General features: G+C 35.0%; 1 protein-coding gene across 2 annotated transcripts; it reads left to right on the top strand.

Moving 5' to 3' along the window:
• Positions 1-1,826: 1,826 nt before the first annotated feature.
• LOC149082104 (uncharacterized) lies at positions 1,827-26,169 on the top strand. 2 transcript variants are annotated; one of them, XR_016193167.1, is made up of 2 exons: positions 1,827-1,984; positions 21,168-21,853. XR_016193167.1 is itself a non-coding variant. In XM_089235616.1 (2 exons), exon 2 carries the CDS (start codon positions 25,407-25,409, stop codon positions 25,974-25,976), a length of 570 nt encoding a protein of 189 aa, XP_089091742.1. In that variant the 5' UTR covers positions 1,870-1,984; positions 25,390-25,406; the 3' UTR covers positions 25,977-26,169. The 2 variants fall into 2 exon arrangements, 1 of the variants encoding a protein (XP_089091742.1); XM_089235616.1 differs by lacking the exon at positions 21,168-21,853 and adding an exon at positions 25,390-26,169 and having other exon boundaries at positions 1,870-1,984.

Raw genomic sequence — 26,169 nt, 5'->3', positions numbered from 1 at the left:
TATGAACAGATTGTTTTAAATGTGTCTCCAATACTAACTGTTTTGCAAATTTTCAAACATTAAGTGCAAAAAATATTCATGTCAACCCCTCACGAGCATGATAAAAATAGCATGGTATAAATAAAATTGAAAAAAAATCTAATTTTTAAAATAAATTACACTGTTTGGTGAATCAAACGAAGAAAAATACTGAAATTTCACTGACCCGATATTATTAACACTAACGACAGCTCACGAGATTTCTCTTGTTTCAATGCTGAGACATAAAAGACCGGCAACGAGATTTCTCGATTTTTATTTTCCTATATGTATTTGTTTTTCATTTTCAAACGAGAAAATCGCCGGGCTTAGAGTTAGCGTACGGGAAATAATATGCAGTCATTTAAGTGTTAAATATTAAGTTTAAGGGAAACATATATTTTTTTTGGTTATTATGATGGAAGTCGGAAAATCATTTTGTCCACGCCGGGACTCAAACCCAGATTCTCAGCATGCTTGCACGGCATGCAAGAGGGCCGGGCTGAAAGAAAGCCATCTATCTATCATTAAGTTTAAAATTCAACTTTCAAAATTTTTTTAATATGTTTTAGAAATCAAATATTTATGCAGGGATCTCAAATATTTTGCCTCATTTCATGAAATAAACAATTTATTTTATTTTGAATAGGTTTTTATTCAGTTGCATAGATGTCATGCTATTTTATCATTAGCGCAAATTATTGACACATTTTTTTCCCTATAATGTTTGAAAATTTGCAAAAGAAAAAAGTATGGAAAGACGTGTAAAACTCTTTGTTGAGATAACATAGCATAGCATGCACTTAAAACCCAAAATGTGTTTACCAAATCTAAAATAAATCAATGGTTAAATAATATTTTTAATGATGTTTCCACTAGAGCACCAGTTCTTAACCGGTGCTCCATGTGCGCTTTTCAGGGACTCCGTGGCCGCTCGGGGAAAGGGTATAATTGTTAGACAGATCGATTTTTCATCAAAGTTTATTGCAAAAGACCGGATTTTTCACTTACCCTACAACATATATTGCACATGAATTTCATTTCTCCATTTAACCCTGTAAGCTGCTTTAACGAGATATCTTGCCTCCTAAGAAGCCCTTTATTTTAGCAATTACAAGCCCAGATATTTTTATAGTTAATCTTTTTCATTCCTTCAAATATTCCTTAATTTGCACGTGACGAAAATCGGGTGAAAGCTTTTTACTTTAAAACAGATATGGAATTTTACTGGGGGGTTTAGTGATTTCTGTAGACCGCGGAAACGGTTGACATTTATTATATAAACGCATACAACGAGAAATGTACAAACATTTTTATATCAAAGAAATGATGCAATGACCACACTAACTTAGTCTAAGGATAACTCTTACATGATCTTATATGTATTCGAGTTTCCCGCATGAGATAAAAACGTGGTTAACTTACATAAAATTTCATGATCCAATGCACATGTCAAGACCACTTTTTCTTATAAGAAATTGTTTATAATTATATATTCATAATCCTGACAAAATTATGATTACCCTTCAACACAGCCGTTCAATTTCGGTTTTCGTTTACACTCCCACGTTATTTTTGAAAATAATCCCCATACGAGAAACAAAAACAAAACCGAAGCGTGTGTACCGACCTTCCTGTACATGAACCTCAATTAAGGAACTATTTTTTGGTACATTGGAAGGAAAAGAAGTGTTTCTTAAGTAGCAAAATTAAGATCCGATAAGCCTTAGTAATTTACCTTTACCTGGTTTCCACATGATTTATTCGGTCTAATCAATGAAGGACTATATAGAGAGAAAATCTCTTAGATCCTTTTACTAAAGGTTAAAAAGGAACAACAGGATACTGTTGAAAATAAAAATAGTTTTGTCCGAGCTACGGGATATAAAAGTTTGCGCCAAGGGGTGAAAAAGATTCATTTTCAAACAAATGCATTCACAGTAAACAACGAAGTGATTGATTCAAGGTAAGAAGACTGTTTTCGCTATGATTTAGCAGAGAGTTTAGGAAACTGTAACAAATAATGGAACCTAAATTAATTACATATCTTAACCGAGATGAAATTATAGTTACTTTTTTAATATTATTATTGCCTACTAATTTACATAGGTATATAGATAGATTATATAAAGATAATTTTATTATAAAATTTGATCCAATCAATTTATTTAGCATGTGTTTAAAATGAATATGATTTAATTCTCTATGGATCGGTGTATATTTGAATACACATGGCCAAAAAATCCAATATACAATATCTTTTTTTTCTACATTTATTTGGCATGTTAAAAAGTACGTTTTTAGTGTCATTTTATCACAAAATGCTAAATGCAATACTATTATATCTAAAAAAATTTGATTCCTTGTTGATATCGTTTTTTGAGCGATGTCGAATTATTTTGTGTTCAGAGGTATATAAAACTGCTCTAAATTGAGGAAATTAGTAACAAAATTCAAGGTAAAATCTATTTATCTTTGCTGAGTAAAATCTAAAAGTTCTTCATTTCTTTATAGATAACATTAAAACAAAGGATTTTTTTTTTTTAAATCTCAATTATTAACCATTTTAGCTGACTAAAAAAAAATCCCCTTTTGTTAATTATGTGTTGATATAGTATTTCAATCAAAATATGCTAACAGCACCAATTCACATCTGGCTTCATACAAAAAAAAATTGCAATACATTTTTATGGGGAATGAATAATAGAGGGTTATGAATTTTCCTGCCTTTCAGCAGCTCTGTAAATTTGGATGCAAAATAGTGAAATTGAGCTGGGATAACCATCCTTAATATCAACCTGTATATTTAAAATGTATCATAGCTTCATTGTGTTATCTACAGAGTTTCCAATTGTAATAATGGATTTTTTACGATTTTTTTTTTTTTTATGATTAATAGAGCTTAAAGTATGTAGAAATTTCCCCTCCACTTGTGTTACTACAAAAGTCCTCTATAGACTGGTTACTATTGGAGGTAAATGGTTAATTTTTGGAGGTAATGATTACAAGAAAATTCTTCTCTGACCTCGCGAGGGCGTTGGGAGGGGGGTCCGGCAAACAAGAGACCGGGATTTGAAACCCCGTGGGGGCAGAGATGAATTTTTTTCCTTGTAATCCAAATATAACCAGTTTTTCCAGGAATCCTGTATCAAGAGCTTAAGGTATCCGACTACCTTTCATGTCACTTTTCTATAAAATGGTATTGGAGTGAACTTAATGCTATTTTGTTAATAGAGAGTGTCCCAAAATGATGAAGACAATAGATTTTGGACTAGCTATGTCATTTTCTGTGAAAAAGTCATTTCTATGTCAAATTTTAAGTAAAATCCATGTAATATTCCAAACACTATTGCAAAGAATTCTGTGAATAAATTGTTTTGTCATTTTCACAATACACTCAATAACTAATGGTTCAGGTTCTGAACTAAAATTGATAGGATTGTGTATATTCATAAGTTTCATTCAAATCTGTCAATGCACGTATGAATTATTTGAAATTTTATTCTTTATTGTATATAAAACACTGTAATTAAACAAATACATACGAGACCTTAGATTTTGATTAATAACCTTAATGATATATAGAAAAATATAATTAAAATTTCGTGGGGGTGCGGTAGCCCAGGTCGATAAGATGCTCGCCTAAAGTACCAAAGAATGTTTAGAGGTGTCGCGAGTTCTCATACCCGGTTCGTCCTTGTCAGAAAATATTCCTGACACAGGGGTGCGACAAAAACGGCGACAAGACCGCAGGAAAAAATTGCTACTACCGCAAGGAGTCGCCTGCCGTTCGGAATCGGCAATAAATTATAGGTCCCGATCTAATTAGCCCACGTGAGCAGAAAATGGCCGTGGTGCAACAAAAACGATCAAATGATGAAATTAAAATTTCGTAACGAAACCACGCATAGAATTTTATAAATCATATTTCAAACTCAGCTAAAATGCCAGAAATAGTTTTCTTCGTAAAACGCGTTTATTCGATTTTTACTTGTACGTAAAAATGCCACATTAAAGTCGGCGTAACTCCAGTTCTGAGCATCATATAAACAACACAAACCCTGTTTCGGAATCACAAAAAATAGGGCTATCATTATAAAATTTGAGAAATAAATAAAACATGTACTTTCTTCCAAAATGACGTTTTCAACGTAGTCGGATACCTTAATTCTCAACTTTGATATATAATTTCACAGTCATGTATAATGCACACACTAACTCATAATCTGCTTCACAGAATACCTGAATTTCTGGGACTACTAGAGTATGTCATGCAATTAAAATGACGAAAATATATTTTAATTATATTCACATCTTCTACTTCCAAATTGAATTCGAAATCAAATTTTTAAAAAATTGAAAAAAATCAAACTTAAAATTTCATACATGGAAAACTATTTTTATAAGATTTTCATCATCACGCCCATTTACACCATCAGTCTGTTAAATTTCATGAAAATCTGTGCAATAGTTTTTGAGTTATTGTGCACATCGGTATACAACTGTCACAAATCATGTACCGAAATTGAAATGGGCATAATTTTTTTCTTTTTGCGCATAAATGCATATAATACATATGCATCGCAATTGTAGAATACGTACGTTGATATTGAGTATGGTTATCCGTCAGTTCATCCGATTTTACAGGTAGGAGGTCCCTCAAGGTTTTCATTCAATTATAATTATTTCCGTAATTCTAATGAAATTCATCATCAATTCATCAATCTATCTTGGAAATGAAGGAATTCATGAATATGATATGGTGCAGTCCAGTGATTTCCGAAGAGGTGTGCCGCGGCACCCCGGGGTTGCCGTGATATCGGTCGGGGTAACTACGAGAGTGTCCGGAAAATTCACCGATAACAATTCACAGCTGGGAAAATGCACCGGCCAACAATTCACCGAACGGAAAATTCATCGCTGGGAAAATTCATCGCTGGGAAAATTCATCGACAAAAAATTCACCGACAGCAGTTCGACATGAGTGAATGAATGACTGAATGAACGTGTGAATGAATGACTGAATGAACGTGTGAATGAATGATCGAGTGAGCAAGTGAACGAGTGAGTAAGCAAATAAGTGAACAAGTGAGAAAGCAAATAAGTGCACGAATGAGTATGCGAATGACCGATTGAGTAAATGAATGACCGATTGAGTAAATGAATGACCGATTGAGTAAATGAATGACCGATTGAGTAAATGAATGAGCGATTGAACAAGTTAACGAGTGAGTGAGCAAATGAGTCACTGGGTGAAAAAATTAGTCAGTGAGTGAGCTGATGAGCCAGTAAGTGAACACATGATTAGGAAGTCGCTCATTATATAACTGACTCGGTCACTCACTTGCTCCTTAGGTCACTCACAATATCATTCGCTTACTTCACATAGGTCACGCACTTACTCACCAGGTCACTCACTATATCACTCGATCGCTACTCACTATTCACTCCCTAGGTCACTCACTATTCACTCCCTAGGTCACTCACTATTCACTCCCTAGGTCACTCACTATTCACTCCCTAGGTCACTCACTATATCACTCGATCGGTACTCACTATTCACTCCCTAGGTCACTCACTATATCACTCGATCGGTACTCACTATTCACTCCCTAGGTCATTCACTTATACACTAGGTTGCTCACTTATATTTTAGATCACTCACTCGCTCACTCTGTGACACACACTCAATCACCGGGTTACGTACTTACTCAGTAGGTCGCACATTCTTTCACTCGCTCACTCACTAGATCATTCACTCTACGACTTACTTTAGCGCACACCCAACCCCAGTCATATATAGCACTATATGGCAATTTCCAACTAGCGGAGTTGGGTGGGAAATGAAGGCGCCATCTATCGATGGTCGCCGCATGCTCGATAGATAAGGCACTTTGATGTTCTTTTTGCTGGATTCGAGCCCATTGACCTTGACGGCAGAATTCATAGTAGAAGACGAGCATCTTACCACTTATCTTTTACCACTGAGCCACTCGGGTGCTCAGTCTACCACTGGGTCGCTCATTATGACACTCGCTCACTAGGTCACTTACTCTATCTCTTAGTCGAGCACTCTGTCACTCACTCACTAAATACTGCATCATTTACTACAGTAACTTACTCACTCTGTCTCATTCCTTACTCTCTAACTGGCTCACTGACTCTGTCGAACTGTTGCCAGTTAATTGTTAATTGGTGAATTTTCCTTCGATGAATTGATGGTCAGTGGATTTTCTTAGCTGTGAATTGTTATCGGGGAATTTTCCATGAACCCACCACGAGATATCTTGGGAACAAAATTTTATTTAAAGTTCAGTATCGAATTTTGAAAAATTATATTTGATAGAACTGGTCATTTTTTCACAGACAGTGAATTGAAAAGTGCCAACAAAGTGTCTTAAGATCGGACAGGGAGAGCCGCCCTCAAAGTTATGCGGTCGCACCGGGCCCAGCACTCACGATAAATTATTGGAAGCTTTCACCAGTTCTTAAATAAATTCTTGCATCAGTTCTGAATTTCCATCAGTACTGGAATTTTTTTCGTGTTAAATATGAATTTCCATCAATTCTGGAATCACTTCTTTCATTGGCTCGGGATTTTCATTAATATTCTGGAATTGTTTCTTCCTTTAATTCTAAATTTTCAAAAATTCTGGAATCACTTCTTTCATCAATTCTGGAATTATTTCTTTCATCACTTCTGGAATTCCTTCTTCCATTGGTTCTGAATTTTCCTTAATTCTGGAGTTATTTCTTCCTGTAATTCTGAATTTTCATCAATTCTGGAATTATTTCTTTCATCAATTTTGGAATTATTTCTTTCATCAATTTTGGAATAAATTCTTTCATCAATTTTGGAATAAATTCTTTCATCAATTTTGGAATAAATTCTTTCATCAATCCTGGAATAATTTTTTCATCACTTCTGGAATTATTTCTTTCATCACTTCTGGAATTTCTTCTTCCATCACTTCTGGAATTTCTTCTTCCATCACTTCTGGAATTTCTTCTTCCATCACTTCTGGAATTCCTTCTTTCATTGGTTCTGAATTTTCCTTGATTCTGGAATTATTTCTTTCATCAATTCTGGATTCATTTCTTTCATCAATTCTGGATTCATTTCTTCCATCACTTCTGGAATTCCTTCTTCCATTGCTTCTGGAATTCCTTCTTCCATTGGTTCTAGAATTCCTTCTTCCATTGCTTCTGGAATTCCTTCTTCCATTGGTTCTGAATTTTCCTTAATTCTGGAGTTATTTCTTCCTGTAATTCTGAATTTTCATCAATTCTGGAATTATTTTTTTCATCAATTTTGGAATTATTTCTTTCATCAATTTTGGAATAAATTCTTCATCAATACTGGAATAATTTTTTCATCAATTCTGGAATCAGTTCTTTCATCATTTCTGGAATTTCTTCTTCCATCACTTCTGGAATTATTTCTTTCATCACTTCTGGAATTATTTCTTTCATCACTTCTGGAATTTCTTCTTCCATCACTTCTGGAATTTCTTCTTCAATCACTTCTGGAATTTCTTCTTCAATCACTTCTGGAATTTCTTCTTCAATCACTTCTGGAATTTCTTCTTCCATTGGTTCTGGAATTCCTTCTTTCATTGGTTCTGAATTTTCCTTAATTCTGGAATTGTTTCTTTCATCAATTCTGGATTCATTTCTTTTATCAATTCTGGAATTATTTCTTTCATCACTTCTGGGATTTCTTCTTTCATCACTTCTGGAATTTCTTCTTCCATTGGTTCTGAATTATCTTTAATTCTTGAGTTATTTCTTCCTGCAATTCTGAATTTTCACCAATTCTGAAATTATTTCTTTCATCAATTCTGGAAAAAATTCTTTCATCAATTCTGGAAAAAATTCTTTCATCAATTCTGAAATCACTTCTTTCATCAATTCTGAAATCACTTCTTTCATCAATTCTGAAATCACTTCTTTCATCAATTCTGAAATCACTTCTTTCATCAAGTCTGGAATCACTTCTTTCATCAAGTCTGGAGTCACTCTTTCATCAATTCTGTGGAATCACTTCTTTCACCAATTCTGGAATCAGTTCTTTCGTTGGTTCTGAATTTTCATTAATTATGAATTTTCATTAATTGTGAAATTTCATTAATTGTGAATTTTCATTAATTCTGGATTTTCATTAATTCTGAATTTTCATTAATTCTGGATTTTTATTAATTCTGAATTTTCATTAATTCTAGAATTATTTCTTCCTGTAATTCTGAATTTTCATTAATTCTGGATTTTTATTAATTCTGAATTTTCATTAATTCTAGAATTATTTCTTCCTGTAATTCTGAATTTTCATCAATTCTGGAATTATTTCTTTCATCTTTCTGGAATCATTTCTTTCATCATTCTGGAATCATTTCTTCCATCAATTCTGGAATCACTTCTTTCAACATTTCTGGAAATATTTCTTTCATCAATTCTGGAATCATATCTTTCATCAATTCTGGAATCACTTCTTTCAACAATTCTGGAATCATTTCTTTCATCAATTCTGGAATCACTTCTTTCGTTGGTTCTTATTTCAATTAGAATTATTTCTTCCTGTAATACTGAATTTTCATCAATTCTTCAATTTTTTTCCCCGCATTAATTATAAATTTACATCAATTCTGGAATTTTTTTTCAGCGTTCACTCTGAATTTGCATAAGTTCTGGAAATACTTCTTTCAGAAATTCTAAAATTATTTTTTCATCAATTCTGGAATTATTTCTGACATGAATTCTGGAATTATTTCTGACATGAATTCTGGAATTATTTCTACATGAATTCTGGAATTATTTCTTCATGAATTCTGGAATTATTTCTACGTGAATTCTTAAAATTATATCTTTCATTAATTCTGGAATTTTTTTTTTTGCTATAATTCTGAATTTTCATCAATTATGGAATTACTTGTTTCAACAAATCTGGAAATTTTTTTCCGTGTAAATTCTGAATTTTCATGAATTCTGGAATTTATTTCCCCGTAAATTCTGAATTTCCATCAATTATGGAATTTTTTTCCGCGTTAATTTTGAATTTTTATCAATTCTGGAATTACTTTCAATAATTCTGGAATTATGTGCTTCTCTAACATTGTCTAGCGAACAAATTTTTAGAAACGGAGGAATTTAATTATCTGGGTATTATCTTCAATAAAAACTTTAAATGTGGAAATCCCAAGCTGTAGCGATAAGTAATAAATTAAAATTTATCAAAACATCAGAATCCGTTAATTAAAAAATATTGTCTCCACCAGCATTTTTTCGATCAATTTATTTCGCTTGGAGACCGCCAGTTATACAAAATGCTATCACAGTTTCGGGTGGTGACTGCGAGACTAATGTTGACATGGTTAGAAGCTCTTTGCAAAATAATCAACAATGCATCCCAAAAAGTTTTCATGATCCAGGACTGCAACAATGACTAAGAGAATTTAATACTCAGAAACTTTACCTTTATATAAAGCAATATTATTTATCCGGAAAAACCCTGCATGGTTCAAAATAGAACAAACAGTGCGACAAACAAAGCGAACAGGAATCCAATAGGAAGTGATGAAACCAAATGAAACCATAATACAGAAAAGTTTTTATATATCGCACCTGAAGAATATAGTAATCTTAATCATGATATAAAATCCGAAAAATGTATTAAAATTTTTAAATGATTACTAATTTATAATATCAATCAAATCTCTTGAGTAACGAATAGAATGAAATATGCCTTTCTTATTCTTTATATTAGTATTCTATTAGTATTTCTATTAGTATTTTATATTTCACTGTATTTGTGGTTTTTTTGTAATCTGATCAATTTTAAATTTCAATGAGCATGAAAAGTTTATGGTTGCTAATTAATGAGATCAATTTCTCAAAGTGCAAACATAATGAATACTAATTTGTATGTACTCAAGTCAAGATATGAGTGCTGTTTTTTTACCTGGTTGGTCTGTTGCCAATCTATTATGAATTAATGAACCCTGGACGGATCGCATGATCCCTTGGGTTAGTATTGGAATGTAATATGTGTTTGTGTATTTGTGTTCTGTAATTGTCTTTATGTGTGAATTAAATTTCAATTTCAAAATTATTTCTTTCATAAACTCTGAAATTTTTTTCCGCGTTAATTCTGAATTTCTATCAATTCTGGAATTACTTTTTCAAAAATTCTTTAAATATGTATTTCTTCCATCAATTCTGAAATTATTTGTTCCATCAATTCTGAATTTTCATCAATTCTGGAAAAAATTGTCCACGTTAATTCTGGATTTCTATCAATTCTGGATTTTTTTTCCACTTCAATTCTGAATTCCCATAAATTCTGGAATTTTTTCCACGTTGATTCTCAATTTCCGTCAATTCTGGAATTTTTTTCCACGTTAATTCTGCATTTCCATCAATTCTGGAATTACTTGTTTCATCAACTCTGGAATTACTTGTTTCATCAACTCTGGAATTACTTGTTTCATCAATTCGGGAATTACTTGTTTCATCAATTCTGGAATTACTTGTTTCATCAATTCTGGAATTACTTGTTTCATCAATTATGGAATTACTTGTTTCATCAATTCTGGAATTACTTGTTTCATCAATTCTGGAATTACTTGTTTCATCAATTCTGGAAATTAATTAATTTTGAATTTTCTCATTACTTCTGAATTTTCTCATTAATTCTGAATTTTCTCATTAATTCTGAATTTTCTCATTAATTCTGGAATCATTTTTACTGTTAATTCTGAATATTTTTCATCCATTCTAGAATTTTCATTAGTTTCGGGAATTGTGTATCGATCATTAGGTCAGTTTTGCATCGATATTTTTAAACTTTCCCGTGTATTCTGAAATGAAGAATGCTGATTACCTTCCCTCATAAAATATATACAATCGAGAAATGGGTGCTCAAATTATTTTGTGAGCCAGAAATTGTCATTCGAAAATTTAAGTATATTCAGGGAGATATTTCAAAATTTCCTAGGGTGCCGCAAAATTAAAAATTACGGAATCTTATTACAGTAAAAGCTCGCTACAACGATCCTCCATGTGTAACGATAAATCCCTCTGCAACATCATTTTTTCAAGCCTTGTTTAGAAATGTCTATTGTTGCTGCTTCTCGTATTAAGGATAACCGTCTAGAACGATATTTTTCCTTTGTCCAAAGAGTATCGTTACATCGAGGTAGTAGACACTCTAAAATAATAAAGATACATAGATAGAGAGAGCAAAATAGCAGACACTGACGAAAAAGAAACTTTTCAAAACGGGATATATATGAATCTAGCGTCGCCATCTATATTGTAAGAGATGAACTATTTATACAAAATATTGATAGATATGGATTCTATTTTAAATATCCTAAAAATTTCTTCGCAATGATTATCAACTGTGTATTCTTTGAGATTATATTGAAAAAAATAACTATTATAACGATTAGATTATTGAAATGATAAATTCCCTCCACGGTCCCCAGTGTGTAAATAACCTCTTGGCTTGAATAGGTCATCTTCGTACGGGTGCTCTTTCATGGGCTCCCGAGTTTTTTTTTGTTTTTTTTTTTTGCTTATTGTCCCTCATGAGACATAGCCTGGGCCACGACTGGCTTTAGGGTGTAAATAAGGAACCGTTCAAGTGTTACGTAAGCAAATTTTTAGACATTTTTGACCCCCTTTACCCCCCCCCCCCCCTCCCCCCGTTGGCAGCAAAATTTCGTCATCAGCTCTGAATCGAAACGCATATTGGTGGGATCAGAGACGAACCCCCTGCTAAAATTGAAATTTCGGAAGAAAATACCTTTACGTTAATATAATCAATTTCTGTCAATTTCAATGTTATTTGAAGGCTATGAACTCAACATTTATCTTTGATAAATTCATTGCGACCCACCCTTTAAGCCATATGATAAATCGCATAAACGCCCTTCGCCCGTGGACCAAATATCGCCCTTGGGGTTCTCTGATGCGGCCTTCCTCCTCAAACCTAATTTTGTAAAAATGAACTAAGTGGCACATTTACAGATCGCTTAAGTGTCCCGTGGTATAATTCCAGAGCATTTAAGCGGCCCGTGACACATTTTCAGATCACTTAAATGACCCCAGACACAGTTCCAGAACACTTAAGCGATCCGTGACACATTTAGAGATCCCTTGAGTGACGTAGTTTTAGAGCACTTAAGTGGACCACAGTGCGGTTCAAGTTATCCGTGGAACATTCTCAGATTATTTAAGTGATCCGTGGCATATAATTACGGATCACTGGAGTGATGCGTGGCACAGTTCCAGAGCACTTAAGCGTCCCGGACACATTTCCAGATTACTTGGATCTGCGAAACATTTAGAGATCACTAAAGTGGCTCTGTAGGGCACTTATCAGCAGGGGGGAATGTTACTTCAAGTGTGCCCACAAATTATCGAAAGGTTTTTCTCGTTTTTGGCGCACAGAGTAAGATGCCACTAAAAATATTGCGTACTTTCATAAAGGGTGGTTGATGACGTCAGCATCATCCAAACCCCCCCCCCTCCCACCCTTGTCATCAAAAGTCAGCAAATCGGAAACCCCTTCCCCCCATCGCTGCTGACGTAATACTTGAATGGCCCCTAACCCATACTTAATATCTTAATTCTTTTGGCATTTTAGACAGACATCTATTAGTGTTATTTCAGTAAAAAGTTCATCTACACATAAAAGTGCAATACTTTTTTTACCTACTTGATAAAAATTGATTACATTTTTTTATGTTAAATTTCCAGAATCGTGTGAATATTACCGATAATTTTATATAGCATATACAATGGACCCTCGGAATTCGTGGATTTTATATTCGAGATTTTCGTATTCAGTTCTCTGGAAAACACTTTTGCAGTGCTAATTATTGTATCGGAATGAAATATAAACTGTACGAGAGACGAGCAAATGTTCTATAAACCTCTCCTAAAGGGTTTTATAGTGCTTTTCGTAATGTTTCTAAAAGACTGTTATTTTAAACGTTTGTGAAGGGGGAAAAACTTGAAAGAAAATTTGAAATGCTGACAATGGTTTGCTTGAGTGCTGCGGTTCCCCGTTATTGCAGCATCACTGAATTTACAGTCAGATATGTAAAGAAAAAAAAGACTCTCAAGATTTGATCACCCGTTGCTACAGCTACACCTGCTACTAGCTACAGTCCACGCCCCTCGGGGCAATGTGCTTAAGTCACCCAAGTGATAGAGCCTGGACATGTATGGTACTTCCTGCTACTAGCTACAATATAGCTCTGGAATCAACGTTTTCTCACATATTGCATACATTTTTTTATCGCACCCACAGAAAAACTGCACTTTATATACAATACAAATACAATACAATGTATTGTATTTGTATTGTATATAAAGTGCAGTTTTTCTGTGGGTGCGATAAAAAAATGTATGCAATTTATGTATATGCATAATTTGTGTGCTATAAATGTCATTATTAAATCTGAAAATCCGCGAGTATTAAAGGAAAAGAATTTAGGAACAAGAGAAGAACTTGGACTACAAAAATACTATTCCGTATCAGAAGTCAGAAGGTGCCTTGACAGTAAAGGAATGCTATTCAAAGTTCTTTGGATATTTGTATACCTTGAAGTCCTCTCTGTATTCCTTTCAACTCAGCATCAACTGCTTGATCAGGGGTAAAGCGGATATTCATGACTCACTATACACATTACTCAATGATGGTTGTACAGGCAATCGAAGAAGATGCAAATCAAAGAAATGCCTTAAAGTCGGGGATTTATTTCCCTGATGCCATTATTAATGGACTTGAAGCCTTGTCACCATGCTGTAGCATATTTACTGGTGAAACTGGAGTTACGTAATACAAATTACACGGAAATTAAGAAACAGATAAGATTTTTTTTTCTTTTCAGAAAACGTTGCTGAGAATCGCTGGACACTCCTTTCTACTTTTGCCACACAAAGTAACTATAAATGAGATGCCGAAAAAGCAAAAGTTTACGGTTTAGGTTATTCGTGGATTATTTCAAGGGTGATCGCATTCGCGGTCACCATCGCACACACACATTCGTGGTCAAACCAAACGTAACCCCCGAAAATACCGATGGATGACTGTACGTGTACATAGTACGTACTGGGAGAAAAAATTCGATTCATCTCTAGTCTTCAGTTTTTTTTCGAGGGCATCATTTATACCAAGCATCAGAATAGCATCCATATGACAACCCTAACATATCCCCCAAACTAGTATCGGTGTAATGCGAATTCCTAAGTGAGCTCGTTCAATTATGGTGTGTTAGCACGAAAAAACCCTCCGCTAAAATTGAGGTCTCAGATGATCCAGTGAGAACAATGGTGCCAGTGAATAATATACTGAAAACGCCGGCAATATAAATAGTTCTTTTCCACATGAAAAATAAATTTCTACAGGAGATTTTATCCGAGAGAAAATTAGAATGTATTTTTTTTTTAAATTACTGTAGTCAAACATATTTGAGGTTACAATTTATACCATTCGAAACGGGTTCCTAATGATCGAATAGAGCAATTGCGATGTCGGAAAAATCATAGGAAAAATTACCGTGAGATGTTTCTCTCAAGACGTTTTCAATTGTTCAAATGTCTTTTCAGGTGGTTTTGAACTTAAAAAAAACACAGAAATCATACGGAGCAGAGTCGGCGCTTCAAAACTACTGTGATTAAGACTAGAAATACGATTTCAAATTGAAAATTCCCCTACAGCTAATGATGTGTGACCTGACGTAATGTCGTTGGTGGAAGATTCATGTCTTTATAATCTGTCGTTAATTTTTTTTTTTCAAATGCGGGTTTGAGAATCAAATTTCACTGTTTGCTCACCAGAGTTTTCGACTAGTTGCAGTGATTTAGAGCAAACCTGCAGCACGTAGAGGCTTTCCATAAAAATGTTCTTTATGGTGAAATTCATTTGAGGATAGAGTAATTGTTTTTTTCCCCCGTTCGAATCCTGTTGTAAACAAAAATTATTTTCTCATGTCCATACAGTGAAGGTCATTATACCATACTAACAAGTTTAAAGTCTATACAATGTACCAGTTACGATTTTTTAATTCTAAAAAACACCAGCTCAAAAAGAAATTCAAAGGAAAAAAATTAAAGTTTATTAATTTTTTCGCAACACTGAGAGGTTTCTTTGAAAAATGAGGCGTAAATATAGGACATCCAGCAACCCTAAACGAGAGAAAAGAAAAAGTTGAGTGGCATGTGAATACACACATTTGAATGTTGCAGAGTGGCATCCGTAAGATTTTTTATAATTGCACATTGGCATATAGTAGGAAAAATTAAAAAAATAAATGAAAATATCGCTCCTCAGAGAGCAGGCAGACCTTCAACGTGATACTAACATAACATGAAAATCCAAGCATTCACCATCTTCAGTTCAAAATATGCAAGCCAGGTGGCAGTACCAGCAAGGACACCAAAAAAAGCATAACTCTGACTACATTGGTACGTTGGGTGCCACGTGTATACAGCCTGCGATGTAACTATATTATCCTGCCGATTTCTGGCTATAAAACGAGTTTGGCGTTATATCAAATCGCAAATTACCGTGTGTGATCCCTATATATGGGAGATTTGTTCACTCAAAAATTGCGACGCTAAGCGGGGTTGGTGCTAAATCGGGGGGCGCTACAACGGGGTTTGACTGCACATGCAACTTGTTTTGGAATGAACGGACTCGTTAGAAATTCCTCGGAGGAATGTGTGGAGGAGCGGTGCATGTGTAAAGTCAAGTAGTATTAGGAAAAATATAGTCTCCACTGATTTATATAATGGAAATTTGGCAGATTGCTGAGAGAGAAAAAATTGATCCACTGCGTTTGAAAAACACAGCTGTCAGTTTGATGAAAGGTTTTCACATTAAATGGCTGGGAAAAAAAAGTTTGAACATTCACTCTACTTCTCTCAAAATCCAGTCGTTAGCAGCAGCATCAGATGTTTTCAATATAGGGATACCTCGGCTAGCGAATACCTTGCATTACAAAGTTTTCGAATATTTCTATCTCGGCTTACGAATATAGATTCGGCTACTTCTATACTAATACTAAACCATACATGTACCTCGTCCATACTCCTCTGCGGAACTTCTAACGAATTGGTACATGTTGGAATGTGCGTGTCCGTGTTGTGAACCTAATGTGAAGCTTGTTTCTGTATAATGCTTGCCACAGTGCTGCCATCCGCCTCCCATTTTTCGAACTAGGAGTGTGAAGTGTAATTAATGATTGAAGATTTTACTATTGTATGTCTGTTACTCTCTGTGGCGAGACTTTTTAACGGTCGGTATCGGCTTGCATTCGCACCTCAAAGTTGGAAACCACAGAAAACCAACTTCAGCCGACAACCACTGTGGCGACGGTGGGGTTTGAACTCGGGACCACGCGATGAGGGCATATGTAATGTGAAGGGGAGGGTGTCCTCCGCTATGCTACAGCATGTGAGTATACCAAGGACTTTCATTTTGGCTCTACTACGCCACAGAATTACACCACTTGGAAGCAACAGTTACTCAGAAAATACTCCAGAATCGAAAGAATTAAGCGCTTTATTAGATACGTCATTTCAAACGAAGACAAAATCACAGTCACGAAACAGTGTCAAAATACGAACGTTTCAGTTCCCTCACAACCTGATAACAACCCTTCATCAGACTCAGAATATGCTCAGATATTTTGGGGTTGTCTCACGGTGTCTTTGTGCGCGGCTTCTAATAGACAATGAAGTTCTTTGATTCCCGTTGCTGTCAATGGACAATGTCGCCTGTCTTTTATATATTATATATATGAGTGTTTATATGTTTGTATTTATATGTTTATATATATAAACATCTCTTATATGTGTGTGTCTGTAGTTATTCGTGGGCCACCTCCGTGGCCATCTGGCGACATGCGTGTGCACCTGCCCATGTAACATCAACTTTTCTCTTCTTGGCCGTTGGTGGTCTTTCGGTACTTTCGGTGGTTCTCCGGACGTTGCATCGCTCTTCCACCATGGTACAAACCCTCTGGGTGACCAGCTTATATCCCCTATAGGGACAGAGCGGGGGGTCATGGTCGGTTTCGGGCCCTCGCGATGAGAATCCGTCGACCATTCGACCACCACAGCGGCTATAACAGCGGATTCGGCTAACACTCGGAACACGACATAGTCATGTTGCGAGCTGAATTTTCATGCTAATTATTACCAGAATTGCTGGAGCCTGTTTAATTAATGCCTGCCTAAGAATCATTTCTCCGCCTCACTTTCCAGATATATTCATATTTCTCTTTCAGAAATCTTTTGAGTCATTTCATGTGAAATTAATGATTTAACTGCAACAAAAATGCATTAAAAAAGAGCCTAGACCTAAATGTTTTCAGTGAATACCTTCTTTTAGGGAGAGACTGTTATTGTTAAACTGAACGGTCTAGACCAGAGGTCTTCAAACTTTTTCTAGCCGCGAGCACTATTCATATCCATCACCAAAGGAAGAGTATCCCTTACGGTAAGTATGGCATACGAATGCATGTAATCAGGATTGATTTTCCTGTTTGAATGCTATTTCTACAAGACGTTTAATTGGAACGTTCATGAAGTGCTCGAGAGCATGAAATCGGAAAGGAGCATTGAACACTCTGGGTGATTCAGGGAGCACCTTGGTGCTTGCGAGCAACGGGTTGAAGATGCCTGGTCTAGAAATTCGGAAAGAATCTCCATTACGTCTACAAGTATGAGATCAAGAAATTAGCTGACCTCAGATCACATAAGATAACATCTGCGAACCCGGCTGGGCTGTGAACCTGATGTAAAGTAAAATAATCTGTTCTCCTGTAAATTATCATTTTTCCGCTTATGAAGCTGTTCATTTCAGCCTTCGATCAGTTTTTGTTTTTTTAATACAATGATTGTTTAGGGTGTTTCATAAAACTCATATTCGAATTCTGTGCCATACCTGAAACGAATTGAACGATTTCACATGGGAACCTATGAGAAATCGCTCTTCAGTTAACGAGTATTTCGGCTTCTGAACAAATTATGCGCGTTAGCCGAGGTATGACTGTATTTCAAATTTTAGTGGAAATGGTGTCATGGGATCCCAGCGCACAGTTTTGCATCGGAGAGGTCTTTCGTCGGAACGATTGGAGTTGTTTGAGTGTTTGGCAAAAAAAAAAAACTCCTGATGATACCAACTACCGGACATGGTTAGCGTCGAAAAATACAAATACAAGGCAACAAAAGGCAAAATTCCCAACGAGCTGGCTGAGAAAAAAATTCCAATACGGGAGCCATATATTTCTAAAATACAGCAACCAAATTAAAATTGCAATTATAATGAGTGTAAACGAAATGCAGGGTGTTCTGTTAATGGACCGACAAATCAGAGGGTTGTTAGTAGACATCAAGAGGAACAAAGATTGCAACGGAACATGGTGTTGTAAACCATGTTAAGGGGGTGAAGCCATCACCTCTTAGAGATAGAAGGCCTCTGCAGTGTTTGCCATAAACGCCATTCAGACTACCTAGCAAGTTTGCCACACAGCATCGTATTTCGTTTCTTCTTATTTTGGCGTCGAATCTTGTGATCAATTCAATCCCCTTGTGCCAACAAGGACACGCGCAGCTCTTCTCTGCCATCCCTTCAATCAAGTCTATGTCCCTTCTGTAGGTGCGGTCCCTAAAACCTTACAACATACTCCAGTCCGGGACGAGTCAAGGCTCGGAAAAGCGGAAGAACGACTTTAGGAGAACGCGAAGAGACCTTTTTGAAAATAAAACCGAACATTCCATTCACTTTTTATCACGACCGCTGAACAAGGTTTAGAAACCTTAAGCAGCTCATCAATGAGCATTCCCAAATCGGTGACCCTAGTTGCATCCGGTATAGTGACACCATTCAACTCGAAAGTGAAATGTGGGTTGTTCTAACCAAAATGAGCGACCATGGACTTGTCAAAGCTAAACCTCGTGCTCCATTTATTTTCATTTTCTTATGCTGCAATTCTATTTAGGTTGGTGCGGAGCAACTCCCTACCGCTTTGATTTCCGACTGCCCCCATGAGATTCACATCATCTGCGAATTTTCTAACAATCCCATCGGTACCCCGATAGAGTTTATGGATAAAAAGTGGAAAAAGCATGGAGCCAAGGGCACTTCCTTAAGGAACTCCATGTGACTGATGCCTGTCTAATCAGAGAATTCCCCCATTCACCATAATTCGTTTTGATCTATCTCTCAAACACGATTCTATATAATTCAGCAATTGCTGCCAATCCTAATCTCGTGTAAACGTTTCAAGCGTTGCCATGTTGAACCCGATTTAATGCCTTCTGGAAATAAAGCTAACCGACGTTTTTGCCCTTACCCAAAGCCCTAGTGACGTGATCAAATAAGCAAAGGAGGTTGGTGACACATGGCTTCCCCTTTCTGAATCCATGCTGATTATCCGACAATACATTATCCTCGTCTACCCACATCACCGATTGCCTTTTCATAATAGTTTCCAAAATTTTCGAGAGGAACCTCGTGAAACTCACTGGACGATAATTGGACATGGCTAATTAAAAACTAATATAATAACTTAAATTGCTGTATTGTTTCAATTAGAAGTATCCTAAAAGCACTGTATCTGGAAAAGAAATTTTTTTAATACAAATACAACTGCACAAAAGGCAAAATGTCCAACGAGGTGGCTGAGAAAAAGATGCCTATAACAAATATGGATGCCATATATTTCAAAAATACAGCAACCCAATTAAAAATGTAATTACAAACAATATGTATACATGGTAGAATAGAAAATTAATCCTATAAATACTTCACACACACACACACACACACAATATTTCATAAGGATTCAATGACGATATCAACAGGGGCAACACAGTCAATCCACCATGTTTCGGAACGGTTCAAAACGTTGAGACAGCTATGGCGATTTTAAAAAAAAAGGCTTTCTGAATTGCTACGAAGAGCATTAACGGTATTAGAGTTACTGTATTCAATCACTAGAAATCACTGTATTATGATTACATATACGTTCAAAAAAGTATTTTTTCCGTGTTATTCTCCCATAAATTTTAAAATAGTTTCTAAGTATAAAACTTTATAAGTATAAAGGCATTGAATCATTATGATTATAGTGAAAATTTAGAATATAGGTTCTTATAGAAAAAAAATAAACGGGTAAATTTTATAGAATTATTCAATGGAAGTGAGTTACCCAATTTTCATAATGAATACTTCATAATAGAAATTCAAAGAGTCTATGGTGAAGAATCACGAATTTTACGATTTACTTGTCAAAACTTGATTAAGATTCACTTTAAAAAAAACACCAGGAAAGACCGATATGTTCACCCTGTTGCCCAGGAGAACTGTTCGATCTCACGAAATATTTATCTGAGCTGCACAATCGAGCATCCCCAAGATGTATTAGGGTTATATGAGTTACAGAATGTAACAAATTTGCCACAAGTGTGTCCCTCTGTTGATGGACATTGATCACTGTGCTCTAAACAAGCCGAAGACCCATCTCTCTGTTATAACCATCAATTTTGAAACAGTTTGAAATGTTGAGAAAGCTTCCTCGGTTGCTATGAAGTGCATCAGCAATATTTAAGTCACTGCATTAAATCACAAGTAGTCACTCAATTGCACGTAGGTTCAAAACAAGTGTAATTGTTCAGAATTATCCCCATCACTATAAATCATGTGCAATTTACCACCAACGTTTGGGTATTTAGCATAATCGTCGGTAAAAATGATAAATTTATCAAACTGAACAAGACACGATCGGTGATTATACATAATAGTTACTTCAACGCACACCAAGTCCGTTAATATCGCCATACAGAAATTTACTACAGATCGTGTTGGGTCGGAAATAAAGACACCAACTATATATCGATGGTTGTCTCAGGGTCAGTAGGTGAAAAACTCGTTATCCACGTCCTTACCCAGGATCGAACCAGCGGACGGATGGGAACCTTTACGGTGCTAGACGAGCATCATACCACTGCGCCTCTCAGGCAATATATACATAATAATGTAATTATGCATAATAACCGATTTATCACATTTAACTATAACAAACGGTGTGAGATGATAGTTTTTGACACTGTATGTTTTTTCTCTATTTCAGTGCAAATTATAAGTCATATAAGAATGAATAAGCGATACGTTATAGTTCTGCTGTGCGTATTTATTACTTCCACGGACTTTCTCGTACCCGTATGTTACGCTATAGGCCTAATGAATGGGCATAAACATGCAAGCGATGCTCTCGTAGCACTCTTAGCTACTGGTGTCGTAGCAAATATATTGAGAAAGAAAGAAGAAGACCACCATTACCACATCACCGTGCACGAAGATGACCACCATCATCACCATGGACGTTCACAGTCGGCTCAGGAATACCACGAACTGGATGCAGAGCTGCCTGCGTATGCTTATGAACATGTGGCGAAATCACATCAAGCACGAGAGCGAGGGCAGCAGTACGCGCAACCGTATCAACATCCGTACCAAGGGTTTAATGTTCCGCAACCCGATGCGTCAATGATGCGCCAACTTACGTCATATTCGTCAATTCCAGAATACTCTCTTTAATATCGAAAATAATGTTATTGGACTTGAGTGCCGCTAACTCAAAAATTATAGGAAATATTTTTGTGCGTTATAACTATGGTACAAAAGTGGTTGTAAACGATCTTCTCGATCACGAACTGCGTGAGCTCTGTTACCAAAGAATGCTATAGATTTTATTGATTTGTTATCACTGGTGGAAAAAAAGATTCAGTGAAGCTGTAAATAAATATTTGCCATCGATTTTTCTATTCGTTTATTCTTGTTTCCAGATTTGATGCCTCAAATAAAGAAAATGACAATAATAACGGAAATCAAAATGTACAAGACCTTGAACCCGTTGCACTGCATGTAGTAGTAGATAGTAAATATCATATAAGTAAATGCAGAGCAACCCAAAAGAAGGCCTCTTGAATTGCCATGAACAATATTGGAATCACTGTATTAAATCACTAGATGTCACTCAATAACGATTGCATATAGGTTCAAAAAAATAAATTTTTCAGAATTATTCCCATCAATTTTAGGACACACTTTGTACTAAAGTAGACACATCGGATCATTAATTTAAAATATAGGTTCTTATGGGAAAGAAAAAATAAGAGGGTAAATTATAGATTTCATTCAATAGAAGTAAGTTACCCAATTTTCATATATATATAATGAATACTTATAGAAATTCAAAGAGTCTCTGGTGGAGTTGTAATCAACAAATTACCATTTACTTGCCAAAACTTGATAAAAGGTTTACTTTTTCAACAACAAAAAAACAGAAAAAACCGAAAACCGGTGTCTTCACCCTGTTGCACACGAGAACTGTCTATGCTAATGTTTATGCTCCATTTCGATCTCGCGACATATTTATCGCGACTGCACAATTGAACATCCCATTCAAGGTGCATTATGCTGATATGAGTTTCGGTATGTGGGAAATTTGCCATAAGGGTAACCTTTGATGATGGGCATTGATAACTGTACTCCAAAAAAGCCGAAGACCCACCTTTCTATTCAAAACATTTTAGAACAGTTTAAAATGTTTAGATACGTACACAGCTGTGACTTGCCCGATTTCTGAAGAAGGATTCCTAAATTGTTATTAAGAGCATCAACAATATTGAAATCACTGCACTCAACCACAAGAAACCACTCAATTGCTTCAAAAATGTGTAATTTTTCGGAATTATTCCCATCAGGTTTAGGACAATCTTTGTAGTAATTAATGTCTTTCGAATCATTGTGATTTCCGTGAAAATTTAAAATATACGTTCTTATAGAAAAATAATAATAATAAGGGCAAATTATCAATTTACTCAAGAGAAGTTGCTCAGATTTTACAATGAATATAATAGAAATTCAAAAAAGTCTCTAGCGAAAAGTGTTATAAAACAAACGAATCACCATTTTCTTATCAAAACTTGATAAAATATTCACTTTTTTCGAAAAACAACAGAAAAGACGGGTGTCTTAAAACGTTTGCTCACGAGAACTGTGTATAACATTCCGATATATCTCGCGACATATTCTCATCTCGGCTCTACGATTGAACACCCCATTCAAGGTGCATTATGCTGATGCGAGTTTCAGTATGCGACAAATTTGCCATAAGGATACGTTTTAGATGATTGTGCTCGAAAAAGGCCGAAGCCTCACCCCCCCCCCTTTTTAGAAAGACATCATTTTGGATCAGTTTAAAATGCCTAGAAGCCGCGAATATAGCGAGATTTCAAAAGAATGCGTCCCAAATCGCTATAAAGTGCATCAACAATGTCGGGGTCACTGTTCAATCACAAGAAGTCACTCAATTACAATTGCATATAAGTTTGAAAAAAAAAAATTCAGATTTATTCCCATCAATTTTAAGTCAAGCTTCATATTAAAGTAGAGACATTCTTTTTTATTTGAATTTTTATTTGAATCATTATGATTATCGCGAAATTTCAAAATGAAGGTTCCTTTACAAAGGAAAAAATAATAAGGGAGTAAATTATAGATTTATTAAGTAGAAGTAAGTTACCCAATTTCCATAATGAATAATACTCCATAATAGAAATTCAAAGAGTCTCTAGTGAAAAGTGTTATATAACAAACGAATTACCATTTTCTTGTCAAAACTTTTGATCAAAGGTTCCATTTTTTTACAGATAGACATTTAATGGATTTCATTTTTCTACAACAAAAATTCAGTTCTCTTTCATTTATAAATTAGTTGTTATGAAAGGGGGGAAAAAGCCTTCATTTTTTGGTATTTTGTTCTCATTATTCTCTGTCTTACCCTGAAATGTTCCACCGAAAAAAACCCCGATGTTCTGTTTCTACAAAAATAGCTCAAACAATTCCGGCTTAAGAAAGTGCTTCAAACGGCGCAAAAAATATATTTAAAAAAAAAAATCTTTTTACCTTTCTCTTTTCTTATTTAAGTAACTGTACCGTGACGGTTTCGGTTTTTGCTGGAGCATGAAAACAACATGGAAGAATACATATAAATATATTTGTGTGTGTACGCGCAATAGAGGTAAGTAAAATTACAAAGAAGAAAATATCATATTTAGCATTGACGGACACATACTAGGGGTTTACCTGATCAGGATGCAGATAGGATACGAAAAAAATTCTATATATACACAAAGAAAAATTTTCCTTACCGTAATAATAGTAGCAATAAAGGAAATATAGTTACCGATAGGGTTTGGTATCAAAAAAATATTAAATAACAATAACACTATTATTACTATTACCGTGTCACTGACAAATAAGATGGAATTATATGTCAGTGATGGATAGACAGTAAAAAATATACGAATACGAATGCGGTCGTAAGAATCGGTTTTTTTGATATATGGTATAAATAAACATTAGAAGGAATTTGAGTGATTATTTTAGTATGGTATAAGATATATTTAATTTCGTGTATTTAAGATATTTTTAGTATCATAAATTTTATATTTTTAATATCATAAATTTTATATTTTTAATATCATAAATTTTATATTTTTAATATCATAAATTTTATATTTTTAATATCATAAATTTTATATTTTTAATATCATAAATTTTATATTTTTAATATCATAAATTTTATATTTTTAATATCATAAATTTTATATTTTTAATATCATAAATTTTATATTTTTAATATCATAAATTTTATATTTTTAATATCATAAATTTTATATTTTTAATTCGATCAATTAAGGATATTTGTGACATGATACAAGTATGATATGATTTAGTAGAACCTCTCGATAACGGACATCCATGGAACCAAAAATTTTGTCCGCTAACGGGGACTGACCGCTAATGAGGATTGGTCTATTTTAGTTATACTTACATTATAATATTAAAATGTATATGTGTGTTACTGTGTAAAAGTTCTACATATCAGTAGTTACGTACAGTATTTGTAACATAACTGTGTTTGGCATGAAGTAAGATATCCGATATCATGTCAAAATATATCTCAAAATTATCAAATTGAAATATTTTCAATTTATCAAATATTAAAACTTTTTCATATCAAAAATATTTTATATCATGCCAAAAATATCCAACATTTTGTTAAAAATGTCTTAAATTTATCAAATTAAAATGATCTTATATCGAAAAATTAGTCGAAAAATTCTTATACAATTTATCAAATTTAAAATACAATAAATTTATGAAATTAAAAGTATCTTGTTATCTGTCTTTACCCTGGATTGACTCGCAAAACCTGTGAGATGATGTGCGCAAATTTTGTGAGATGATTGTTTTTGATATTAGTTCTTTTTTCTCCATTTCAGTGTGAATTAAAAGTCATATGAGAATGGATAAGAGATACAGTGCAGTGCTGCTGTGTGTGTTTATTGCTTTCACGGACTTTCTCGTACCCGTACGATGCGGTCTAAGCCTATTGCTGATGGACAGGCATAGACATGAAAACGGTGCTCTCACAGCACTCTTAGCTACTGGTGTCATAGCAAATATATTGAATAAGAAAGAAGAAGACCACCATTACCACATCACCGTGCACGAAGATGACCACCATCATCACCATGGACGTTCACAGTCCGGTCAGCAATACCACCAACCATATGCAGAGCCGCCCGCGTATGCTTATCAACATGCGGCACATCAGTCTGAGAATCCACAAGCGGCACCGCAACCCGTTGCAGTGCATCCTGGTTACGCGGGACCCCAACCGATTCCGGTGCATCCACACGCTGCACCACAGCCGGTTCCAGCGCATCCATACCAAGCACCAGTGCAAGGGCAGCAGTACGCGCAACCGTATCAACATCCTTACCAAGGGTTTAACGTTCCGCAACCTGATGCGTCAATGATGCGCCATCATACGTCTTATTCGTCAGATTACCCGTGTGAATATTGAAAATAATGTTGTTGAACTTGAGCGCCACCACCTCAAAACTATGCGAATTATTTTTGTGCCGTTATATAGTACAAAAGCGTTTGTAAATGAGCTTGATTATTTGAGCTCTATTGAAATTTTATTGATTTGTTATCACTGGTGCAAAAATTAGATTCAGTGAAGTTGTAAATAAATTTTAGCCTTCGTTTTTCTA

The sequence above is a fragment of the Pholcus phalangioides genome, unplaced genomic scaffold, assembly GCF_987345545.1.
Source record: "Pholcus phalangioides strain wild (caught in Gottingen) unplaced genomic scaffold, Ppha-v1.0 ptg000009l_1, whole genome shotgun sequence".
Taxonomy (NCBI): domain Eukaryota; kingdom Metazoa; phylum Arthropoda; class Arachnida; order Araneae; family Pholcidae; genus Pholcus; species Pholcus phalangioides.
The sequence above is the reverse complement of the archived record's forward strand: the minus strand, read 5'-3'. Positions and strand labels throughout refer to the sequence as shown.